Source organism: Anabrus simplex, chromosome 10 (assembly GCF_040414725.1).
Source record: "Anabrus simplex isolate iqAnaSimp1 chromosome 10, ASM4041472v1, whole genome shotgun sequence".
NCBI classification, from domain to species: domain Eukaryota; kingdom Metazoa; phylum Arthropoda; class Insecta; order Orthoptera; family Tettigoniidae; genus Anabrus; species Anabrus simplex.
Window position 1 is genome coordinate 54,840,323 of NC_090274.1, and position 12,780 is coordinate 54,853,102.

At 38.5% G+C, this 12,780-nt stretch overlaps 1 protein-coding gene across 1 annotated transcript in view; it reads left to right on the plus strand.

The window, feature by feature from the left end:
• LOC136881744 (FACT complex subunit Ssrp1) overlaps window positions 1-12,780 on the plus strand; it is a 93,631-nt gene that overhangs the window by 58,106 nt on the left and 22,745 nt on the right. The window contains exons 12-14 of the mRNA XM_067154174.2: window positions 2,941-3,061; window positions 9,071-9,259; window positions 11,418-11,669. Coding sequence (XP_067010275.1) covers window positions 2,941-3,061; window positions 9,071-9,259; window positions 11,418-11,669 — 562 coding nt within the window. The remainder of the gene's footprint in view (window positions 1-2,940; window positions 3,062-9,070; window positions 9,260-11,417; window positions 11,670-12,780) is intronic.

Consider the following 12,780-nt stretch of genomic DNA (forward strand, 5'->3'; position numbering starts at 1 on the left):
TGTTGGTAGATTTAATGGCATGTTAAAAAACTTGTGCGGGGCAAAATTTCGGCATCTCAGCCTCTCTGAAAAAACGTAAAAGTAGTTAGTGGGGTGCAAAAGCCCACAACATTATTACTATTACCTGTTTTACTGTTTTTAATTATTATTTAATTTAATTATAGGCATGAAACATTCTGTTTTTCATTGTTTAGGATTACAAAGCAGAAAATTAGATTCAGCAGAAAAGTTCCAAAAGTATTATTTTTTATTTTTGGAGTACTGTATCAGAGAATGCAGTGTTGCTACGAAATTATGAACGTTTATCCAACACTCGTTTTTAGTGAAAAGTGCTTTGCACTTGAAGCATAGAACTTTTATAATTTCAGCCAGCACTTTAAGTTGAAATATGTGATCACAAGAACTCTATTTAGTTCGTTGATTAGGTAATGAAAACATAGGAAAAAGAATGTAAACTGTGAAATCAAGACTTGAAGGCAACTATTGTATTTTTGGCAAACATTTATCAGGGGTTTTCTAAAATAAAATAAAACTCATGGGAAACAGTACTACTACTACTACTACTACTACTTTCTGGCTGTAGAAATATGCTGTGAAGCAGATGTGCATTCATGTGCATAGAAATTTAATTTGGTTGAAAAGTTACTCTTCTTCCACCTGTGCCACATCCTAACATTTATTTCCATATTTAAAATTTTTTAAATGCAAAATCGTAACTACAAATGCAAAGACTGATGATATATGTGAATAACAATAAGAACGGGTTTCATTTTCATATTCTTTAAAATATTTCTCTGAGAACCAAGTGCTTCTTTACTCTAAAAAGATCATCAGTTTAGTGCTACTGGTGAATATCCTTTTTGTCTAAGAAGCAATTCAAGTATTTATATAAACATTATTATATTATTCTGTTTAAAATGTCGGTGAACTCAACGTGCTAAAAAATTTAAAAAATAAACATCTGTGGTTTTTTTCCACACTTTAATTTACTTTGGCTTTTTATGCTATGTGCCTAGTGCAAGAAAAATACATTTGTACTGTAACGTTCTTTGTACTTGATAGCGTCTTTGCTTACTATCAACTTGCTAGAAATAGCGTTGTAATTGAGACTTGCTTTCAAAAGGGTGCCCTTGATCGGGACACTAGATAACAAAATATCAAAGTACTCAGAAACGGCAGTACACAACCGCGCAGAGTGCCGAGAAGCGTGCAACATGAGAATATAACAGTTCAATACATTGTGTCAACATTACCGTAAACAGTGCAGCTTAGAGCTCCATACATGTGCATAAATAAGTTAAAAGGCCGCTACCCAAGAGAATTGCCGTGGTAGGTACCAGTGAAAACAAAAGCATTAAGGGAAAGGAACTCGAGGAAGAGAATTTTGGAAAACAAGTTTGAAAATAACAATATATATTATACCAATCTCAAAGGGGTAACAAATTATATTTTACATCAGAACAAATAGAATGAACCAGCATATGTCATAATAAAAGCGTTAAGTTTGATTTTAAGATACGTAGGTGATACAAAATTTTAATTACATCGTCATAATCGAATCCCTAAGCACCAATCACTACAATCTTTGGACAAATGTTCCGACACTTCAATTAGGGGAAAAAGAAAGGGAATGGGGGGGGGGAGACCCATAAATTCAGAAATCAGTTTCTTTGCATTATATTACACAATATGCTAGAAGGGAGGTACATCAATAAGGTTTCAGGCTCGTGCCAGTAGAATAGAAAGTTAGTAGTGTGATACACCTGCAAGATGAGCTCACAAATTGATACAGTGTTTACAATAATACATTGTAATGCAACCTCATGGCAAACAATTCAAGAGATTCAGAATTGAAGTAAACCAATCTCGAATTTCAGGGAGTGATCCTATTGGTAGATTAAAAATAAAAATAAATAGGAATTCTAACAAGTGATCCCAGCAGGGATTAAAACACACACGCATGCGCAGAAGTGATAATAAAATAGAAGCTAACCAATGAACATACAAATTAAATTAGCAGACCACATCTTTTGAGCAAGCACCATTTTTACGCAAATTAAGCAGATAGATGGGGGTAAGAAAAGAAATAAAGATAGGTACAAGATAAAGGATAGAATAAGGAAATAAGAAACGGAGGAATGGGATAGGATAAGGATCAAGCCGCCAAGTCCCCAGCGCTAACAGACGCGATGCAAGAGTTCATCTCAGAAAGCAGGAATGTTTATGGACTAGAATAGTAGATCAGCTGTCCAGTACACCATTTTACACCACATTTTAGGAATATAAATGTCCAAAAGGCAGAACATTTGCGCTGCTAGAATACTCAGATGTGTCCTGAAGGGACCAAAGTTCAATTTTCGTTACTACGGCGAAGCCCAAGTATAGCAAGGTAGGGCACGTTAAATGATAGAAAGAAAGTGTGTCTGCTCACCCTTGACAGAAGTCCAGCACGAAGTTTACAAGTAAAATGGACACGGACCAGCCGTGTGGAGAGTTCCAGCTCCCACTGTCTTCAACAAGGTTATACCACAACTGACCTGCCAAATAAACGACACAAGGCCATATATATATGCCAGCGGGTTATATCGAGAACATACTATAGGTGTGACGTCAGAGTGGATGCGCCATAGAGGCGAGCAGTGACAGCAGTAGTACAAGCAGCGGGGAAGCCGACAGTTCGTAACAGCAGACGGAGAAAAGAGCACCAATTCGACGGGGAGATTATGATTTTTTTTTTTTTTTTTTTTTTAAACGTAAGGTAAGCACTAATAGCTCGCAACAGTACCATATGTAAGATTTTAATATTTTTATCAAATCTGCAACTCCTGATTTTACTCTACAGTCTCTTGAGTTTCGGTTCTCAGAGGTTGGCAGGAATGTTAACTCTTGGTTTAAAAGTTTTCTGACCTCTTGTTAAGCGTTGATGTTTATTTCTAACAGATACGACAGTAATCCGAGTCCTACAGATTCCGATGAGTCGGGAGATTCCGAAGGGGATTCTGAGGAGAAGAAAAAGAAGAAGGAAAAGAAAGAGAAACCAGCGAAGAAGACAAAGACAGTTGTATGTACCTGAATTCTTTCTTTTTGGGAGTTATAATGAATGTGACTGTCTGTAGTCAGGGGTAGTCATTTAAAAGGTTAATTGATCCCATAGATTGCTTCACACATTATATAATTTTCCTCAGAATTCAAATGGTGTATATTTTAGAATTTGTTATACCAGTAAATAAGTACAGTAACCAACATGTTCATTGTATGGATATTAAGAAATTGGGGTAAAATTTTAATTGTGATGGTACAGTCATTTAACTCATTGGGCCCGAGCCATGGAACCGTTCCATGCTTCGTCTTTATGGACCAAATGCCAGACCCCAGAACTGTTCCGTTGTCTCACTTTACTACGTAGTTCAAATTTCCCTCAAGAGATGGCAGAGTGTGTTGCATTTGTGATTTGTGTAGGGACACTTTCTATGCAATATTATATGCTCTTTGCTGAAATATATCGATAGTGTGCTTGGTAATATTAGTTTGAAGTGGGCTATCTCTATACTTTGAGATTCGCTTGTAAACAAGATGGCTGTCAGTAAAAAAACTGAAACTTACTGATATATAACCCCTTTTAGAAAGTAATGTTGATTATGAATTTAATTTTTTCAGTGAAACTAGTAGTAATATTAGTAATAGAGTGAGCAGTGCTCCTGAAGAACGAAAATAGATGTGGAAATTGAAAAGAAAGTGCAAGGAGAAGACTGTGTTACAGCTCAGCAGGCGAACTGAGTACGGACCCGTGATGATAATAAAATAAAATGTTTTTAATGTATTCCTTGTCCCGCAGTTCGTGGTATGAAAGCCATTTATTTTTATGTATATTTAAATCCTTAATGGTCTTGTAAGTAAGAAATTTCTCACGATATGAAGCGACACTATATTTCCTCCAAAATAATCCTAGCCCCACTGCAGTTTCAATCCAACAAATATGCAGGGCTCAATGGGTTAACACGAGCATGATTACAGTTTTGTCAGCACCTCAAGTTGCTCCTGAGATTCTGAGACATGTAGGTGGACATGCTACTCGTCAGCAGCTTGTCATGACTTAGACTACTCACTTCTTGGCTCTCTGTGACCCTTCGCAGTTTCATATATTTTTTTTACATTATTGCTGCTGTTCATTTGATCTCTTCCTTCAGGTGTTAAAGCAAAGTATCAGATTGATATTAAAAAAGTAGACTACAGACAGATGTATAAAAAGCCTTTAAACATTGCCAGGATGATTTCCATAGCAACTACCCATAGTTGGTTACTGGCTGTTGGCTTAAACTTCTGCAGCACCAGCACTGATATTTCCCTTATTTTTCACTTTATCAGTAAAAGGTGCAGAACAGAAAAGGTTGTAAATATTATTCTAAATAAATTTTGTAATGAGCAGTTTTCCTGTGAAACCAACCATAAAAGAGATACATCGAGTTTTATATTTAAGGCCTCCTTGGAAGCCCCTATCCTGCTGAACTTTTTTAACGACATTTAGCTGAGATCCCATGAACCCTTATCGTAAACTTTAATACCAATTTTCGTGAAAAACCATCAATCCACTCTCTCGTGATGCCGTAACAAAAAAAAAACTGAACTCAATGTGGGCTATTATTTTGTCCTCTGATGGTGTTGTTTGGGTCATCAGTCCATAGACTGTATTGATGCAGCGCACAATGCCACCCTGTCGTGTGCTAACCTGTTCATTTCTATGTAACTGCTACATCGTACATCTGCTCTATTCTGCTTGTCATATTCATACCTTGGTCTACCCATACCTTTCTTACCACCTACACTTCCCTCAAAAACCAGCTGAACAAGTCCTGGGTGTCTGTCTTCTTTTGGTCAGATTTAGCCAAATCAGTCTCCTTTCACCAATTCGATTCAGCATCTCTCTATTCATTAATTCGATCTACCTGTCTCACCCTCAACATTGTTCTGTAACACCACATTTCAAGAGCTTCTATTCTTTTTCTTTCTGAGCTAATTATCGTCCATGTTTCTCTTCCCTACAATGCCATGCTCCAGGCGAAAGTACCGTATTTACTCGTGTATTAGACTCCCTTGCGTCTCCAGTTTCCTAGGTGTGGTGTACGAGCGCTCGCCACTTCAGTCGATTCAGGTACTATTCTTCTTCCTGTACTTGGTTCCAATCCACTCCTCTATGTTCTAGATCTTGTTTGACTAGTTCGATCCAACTCCTTCGTGGTCTGCCTCTAGGTCTTTTGCCGTCTAAGGTTTTCTCCAACCATTCTTTAGTTACTGAGCAAGAATCCATTCTCATTACATGGCCATACCATTTCAATCTTTATCTGATTATGGTATCGCATAACAATTCTCGTATTTGAATCTCTTGGCGAATCCTCTAATTGTGGGCCTTATCTTTCCTGGTTTTTTGTACATTGTCCGGTGGTATTTCATTTCTGCACTTGGAGTCTACTTTTATCTCTGCCTGTGATGAGACAAGTTTCAAGGCCATAAGTTATTATGGGCAAGCAGTAAGCTTGATAAAGTGTTCGTTTGGCTAGTATTGGAATCTGGCTGTCCCTGAGAAGGCTTCTAACCTGATGGTATAGGACAGCTCCTCTTTGAACTCGGTGATTTCAGCATTTGATCGGTTATAGTCAGCCAAGACACTACCGAGGTACTGGAAGTGGTTAACTTCTTGCAATTTCTATCTGTCTACTGTGATATTTGCTCCTGACTTTTGTGTGTTGACTGTCATAACAACTGTAAGTCCAAATGCCTTAAAATGACAATTCCAAGCATTAATCTTTCCTTGATCTTCTTCCTTATTACCTCCCCAAATTACCACATCATCTGCAAATGCAAATACCGAGCTCGATAGCTTCAGTCGCTTAAGTGCGGCCAGTATCCAGTATTCGGGAGATAGTAGGTTCGAACTCCACTGTCGGCAGCCCTGAAAATGGTTTTCCGTGGTTTTCCATTTTCACACCAGGCAAATGCTGGGGCTGTACCTTAATTAAGGCCACGGCCGCTTCCTTCCCACTCCCAGCCCTTCCCTGTCCCATCGTCGCCATAAGACCTATCTGTGTCGGGGCGACGTAAAGCAACTAGCAAATGCAAATAACTTGAATGCACCTTGTCCCAGTCCAAATTCTCCTGCTGCATTATCTTCTCTTCCTCGGCCTACCACTGCATTCCAGTTTCCCATCACAATTAGAATCTTGTCACCTTTTACATGTATTAAAACTTCCATCTCTTTATGCATTTTGTTTCGTTCATCATCCTCTAAACTAAAAGGCACATAGACTTGCACTATTATGGTGGGCATTGGTTTGGTGTCTATCTTGACAACAGTAACCCTTTCACTATGCTGGTCTTAGTAGCGTACCCGCTGCCCATTTTCTTATTAAACCAACTCCTGCATTTCCTGTTTGATTTTGTGTTAATTCTGTAGTTGCCTAACCAAAAATCCTGCTCTTCCTGCCAACGTACTTCACTTATACCAACTACATCTAACTTAAGTTTATTCATTTCCCTTTTCAGACTCTAACCTACTGCAATGATTCAAAGTTCTAAAATTCCACACTCCAACTTGCAGAATGTCAAAATCCATCTTCCCGACGATTACTCTCTCTTGTGTAGTTCCCACCCGGAGATGCGAATGGGGGACTATTTTTGGGAGGAAGTCATCATCAGTCATCATTCATACAGAGAGAGAGAGAGAGAGAGAGAGAGAGAGAGAGAGCTACATGTCCTCGGGAATTAGTTACGGCTGTAGTTTCACGTTTTCAGCCAGTAGCAGTATCAACATAGCTAAGCCACGTTCAATATTATTACAAGGCCTATCAATCAATCGTCCACCGGGCGAGTTGGCCATGCGTGTAGAGGCGCGCGGCTGTGAGCTTGCATCCGGGAGATAGTAGGTTCGAATCCCACTATCGGCAGCCCTGAAAATGGTTTTCCGTGGTTTCCCATTTTCACACCAGGCAAATGCTGGGGCTGTACCTTAATTAAGGCCACGGCCGCTTCCTTCCAACTCCTAGGCCTTTCCTATCCCATCGTCGCCATAAGACCTATCTGTGTCGGCGCGACGTAAAGCCCCTAGCAAAAAAAAAAATCAATCGTCCAGACTGCCGCCCTTGCAACTTCCGAAAGGCTGGTTCACCCCCCTCCCCCACCTCGTTTGTGATGAACCCTTTTTTTAGTCTGGTCTCTCGACAGATACCCCTCCGATATGGTTGCACCTATGGCTCAGCTACCTGATTCACTGGGATGCACAAGCGACGCCACCATAAAGATGATTTTATAGATAGATAAGAGACATTGGGCCAAAGTTTTTGGCAGAAATCTATCAAAATGGAAAAATATGATTTTTGTCATGGGGGTTATATGACCTTGATCATATGTTGAGATTGTTCTTTTCTGCTTACCTGTTTGTCCTTGCTTCTTCTATCTGTTGCTCCCACTTCTTACACCAAGTCCTATACTAGTGTGCAAATTAATTAGGACAAGCTTATATTTTTCAAGGAATCGGTTTGGTTGCTCAGTCTAACTTAATTTGCCGTGACCTAATGTTGGAGCTATCCTTGACTAGTTTTAAACAGTAGTGGATCAGTTCAGCTTTTGTTCAGTGCTTGTGTGTGGAACAGTATTGTGTGTTTATTTCTGAGCCATTCTTACAGACCTTTGCATTTGGTGAAGGAACATTTCAACACGATCTGTCCCTGTGTCAAACTTCAAACGTGGTGAAGAAATTCAGGGAGGAAAATAAATTGAATGTGCTTCATTAGCAGTGTAATTCTTCAGACTTAAACCCAATTGAAAATCTGTGAAGTATTGTGAAGAAGCGTCTTGGTAAAATGGACTGCTCGACAACAGAACGCTTGTTAATAAACTAGGTAAACCTGAGGTTGCTGGCCAACAAACAGCTGAAAAACATTTGCTATAAATTGGTGAATCAATGTCAAAACGTTTTCATGAGGTAAAAATAATAAAATGAAACGGCTTATAGTGGCGGGAGTGTCTGAGCACAGGTTTGGCTCGCCAGATGCAGGTCTACTGATTTGACCGCCGTAGGCGACCTGCGCGTCGTGATGAGGATGAAATGATGATGAAGACGACGCATACACTCGATCCTCGTGCCAGCGAAATTAACCAGTTATGGTTAAAATTCCCAACCCTACCGGGAATCAAACCCGGGACTCCTGTGACCAAAGGCCAGCGCGGTAACCATTTAGCCATGGAGCCGGACTTCATGAGGTCATTGCATGCAAAGGAGGCTGCATTCATTATTAATATCAGTAAGTTAATGTATTTTTAGCTAGAGTAATAATATTTATGGGAAAATGAAGTTGTCCCAATTAATTCGCCCACTACTGAGCGAGTGGCTGCATGGTTTGGATCACGTAGCTGTCATCTTACATTCGAGAAATAGTGTGTTAGAACCCCACCGTCGGCAGCCCTAAAGCTGGTTTTCCATTTTTTTTTTTTTTTTCACACCAGGCAAATGCTGTGCCTTATTTAAGGCCATGGTTCCTTCCTTTCCACCCCTATCTCATCATCGCCATAAGTCCTGTCTTACATAAAATCAGCTTTATGGTCCGTATCCCACTTACACAGATTTACAACTAAGTATTTTTTTATTTTCCACCTTGTAGATACACTAAATTGCTTAAGGCAACTTATTGGTTAAAAATGGTACATGTTTCGTATATTATAAACATCTTCAGCCACATAACAATGTTTAGATGAAAAATTCATATAATGACAAAGTTTCTATGCGTTGTCATTATTTTAATTTTATATTATATCTATATTATATTAATTTTTCATCTAAACAGTGTTATGTGGCTGAAGATGTTTTTAATATATGAAACATGTACCACTTTTAACCAATAAGTTGCCATAAGCAATTTAGTATATCGACAAGGTGGAAAATAAAAATACTTAGTTGTGAATAAGTCCTGTCTGTCGGTGCGACGTAAAGCAAATTGTGTCATTTGCACACTACTGTAAGTTAAACTACTGTTTTATGTAATATTTTCATAAAGACACATTTTCTGTAATTTTTTTTCAGTCTGAGAAGCCTCGTAAGAAGCGGACAAAGAAGGAGAAAGACGAGAACAAACCCAAGAGGGCTCCGACAGCATTCATGATCTGGTTGAATGCACATCGGGAGAGCATCAAGGCAGATAATCCAGGCATTGCCGTTACTGAAATCGCTAAGAAGGGAGGAGAGATGTGGCGTGAACTGAAGGACAAGTCTGTGAGTATTCTGACGTGTTGAAGGTCTTTTCTTTCTTATTTTAATTTATGGAAGTGTTAAACTGTCAGGTAGAAAACACTGGAGAGTAAGCATATTGTAATATGTTGAGAGACAGATGTTTCTATTGCTATACTCCGCACGGCTCTACTTCTGAATTGACGTTTTGGCAGATTTTGGCTCTGTCTGGTGGTTATGCACTGAAGCATAGACGTCCAATCAGTCCCAATTTGCCATTCACATCAATTTATATCGGCAGAGCACGATCTCGAAACGCAGTTGCCAACTCTAATATTTACATTTTATTCCATTCACCCTATGTTAAATAAAGCAGTTAACTACGTTTAGAGATTTTGGAATGCACCAGCTGCACAATGTATTCTTAACATTATGTTGTAATTGTCCACCTTTCAGTACTATAATATGCAATATTTTCAATTACATTTACTAGGGACTAGTTTTGGCCGGGGCTGGCCATCTTCTGCCTTATGTAAAACATCTAATAACTAAACAAATGTATATACACACAATTGACATTAAAAACTGAGATGAAATTATGAGTAAATTTGAAAATAAAATAGGCTCTAAATTCTTAGCATCTTGAGTATGCTCATCATCGAGACTCTTTCACTGTACTAATATTCATAGAACTGTTCATGTGCTGTTCTGACATTGTCCAACAACATTTCAGCATGATTTTAACGAGCACTACGAGAGCATTTCATTTTATTACGTTGACTGATGTTGAAACACCATCCAGCAGTTCTGCGTCAGCTGGTGGTTATTTACAGGATCAACATTTACCAGTTCCCATTTACAATTGAAATTGTAATGATTAGCAGTGATGGAATTTGTTTCATTTGTTTTATGTCAATTGTGAGGCGATAGAAATTGCTAAACGCCCGAATAATTTTAACAAAGGTGACGGCTATATACTGAGTAGATCATGGCTACCCTCCATAGTTAACTCGTCAACATCTTTCTCCGTGACTCTGGAGGCCCTGGAATGAACTACATTTCTAACAGGGTCTCTCTATCTTGAGTCTGTTTACTATGGAGAGACCATAGCCATTTTGCTTTGTTGTTGCTCTGAAGACGATCCTGGTCGCAGGATTGAAACGCGTCAGCTGGTATTTATTTATTATTACACGACCTAATATCCCCAAATAATTATTATAATGTCATTTAGTGGTCGTGAAAGTCTACGTATTAAGATTACATTTGTTTAATTATTAGATGTTTTACATTAAGGCTCAAGATGGCCAGCCCAGGGCAAAACTAGTCCCGAGTTAAGGTAATTAAAAATATTGCATATTATAGTATTGAAAGGTGGACCATTACGACATTAATTTAATAATTATTATTGTGATTACAATTCAATACGGATCAGAACCATGAAGTTTATATCCTGTGATGAACATAGTTACCTTTGTTGTAGGGTCTCTGTGTAGACATTCACCCATTTTCAAAGAAATGAAGCATTTTTAAATATTGTAACAGAATTAAGGATAACGGCGATTGTTTTATTATTGGTTTTCGTACAGCGTCATGAACAGAAATGGCTGAAAAAGTGGTGGACACTTTCAGTACCTGACGATTGACCTGGTCGCTCGACCATTACGTTACTTAATGTATGTGTAGCTGCTAAAAAGTGCATCCTTTATCAGAAGATTGTGAGCTGCAATCCATTCATGTACTTTGTGACCTTGAGGTTGGCTTTGTATTTCATTACTGTGCAATAACATCCTACTGTCATATAAGGGCATATTACACACCACTGTTTGCATATTTCTTGCGTTCTTCAACAGACAAATGTTAGGTTTAAACACTGTTTTCTTCACTGCACATTTTGTAAAAGAATAAATAGAAAACCCACTGATGACACAAAACTTTTACATGATCATGGTGGGAAGATTATGCCATTGTTTATTTTCCATCAAATTCCCGATTCAGAATTAATTAATGTAGAAAAATTATGTGGTTAATTCCGGTATTATTATTGTGCATTGCTATTCTTTGGTGGCTAGAGAATCAGGCACTTACTTTGTTTTCTGAGTTGTTCTGTTTTCTAACTTGTTTTCTAGTGTTATCACATCCCTTCTGTATGAGGGAAAAATCAGAAGTTTAGTTATACTTTGTCATGATCGGTTTTCTTTTTTAGGAGTGGGAAAACAAAGCAAAAGAAGCCAAGGAAGAGTATCTCAGACAAATGAAGGAGTACGAGGCTAGCGGAGGCGGTGCGGATAAAAAGGAAAAGGAGAAGCCAGAGAAGAAGGAGAAGAAAGAAACGAAGAAGAGGGAGTCCACGACCAAGGCTTCACCAGTGAAATCTGGCTCCTTCAAGAGTAAGGAGTACATCAGCGATGACGACAGCAGTTCAGACGAAGACAAGAAGCCCCCAGCCAAGAAGAGTGTAAGTATATTGTGTAGGATGTCAGTTTGGTCAGCATTGTCATTCATTAGCACCACCTGGGAAATTGTATACAGCTTAAGAAAAGCTAACTATCTCCCATAATTTTTTTTCCGGTGGGGGGGGGTGGCTTTCTGTTATTGCCTACTAATACATTATAATTAGAGCTGTCAATCGATTAAAAATTTTGATCAGTTAACCGAATGACTAATCGATTAATTGGTCGATTATTAGAATTTTAATTGGATTCATACAGTATCCTTGAAACCTTTATTTAAACTTAATTGTAGAGTGTGGGCTGCATACCAAAAATTGTTGTACTTTGCTCTCTCAGCTCCTAGAACAATATTTCTTGCGTTGTCAGTGGAAACAGTGACAACTTTGTCTTCCAACCCCCATTCACGAACAGCATCTTCAAACACTTCTGTGCAGCTAGCGGCATTGTGGTTTTCTCTGTGATGTTTAACTTGTAATGTTTTGAATGATGATAACTACACATCTGAATCAATCCATTGAGCAGGAACCCCCAGGTAGCTACGGTTAGATATGGAAGATCAAAAAACCCCGCGAGATTAACAATACCTTTTTACGTCATATAATTTGTCTTTTTTTTGTTTTGTTCCTTTTTTCACTGTCTCTCTAGAGAGATAATTGTAAGTGAGAAATGAGAGCTTCAAGCAAAACCTCCTGCACAGTCCACTTCACTAGTTTATTCGTATTTTCAGTTTCTATATTAGAGGACACAGGCTTCACTATTAGGTGCTTGGTAGAGACAATGATAGATGTAGGTACACTTTGGATGGGATGAATATTTTATAGATGTTACTGAAAATACTTGTACTTCCAACATAACATTTTCTGCATTTCTTACAAAACACTGTTTTTCTGTCTGTTACTTTACAACAGTCGTTTAGTGTAAGTCCAGAAAATTCACCGAGTTTTCCTCGCATCGGTTCATAAGCCGTATTTGTAACTGAAGTTCACAAACACTGAATGTGAATATATACTGTCTGCTGTGTAACAACTGCACACGAATTGAGGTTTAAGGTTTGAGTTGTCACATTTTCTACTGTGTCTTACTAGCAATTGGTATCTACCCATTCGCACATTACTT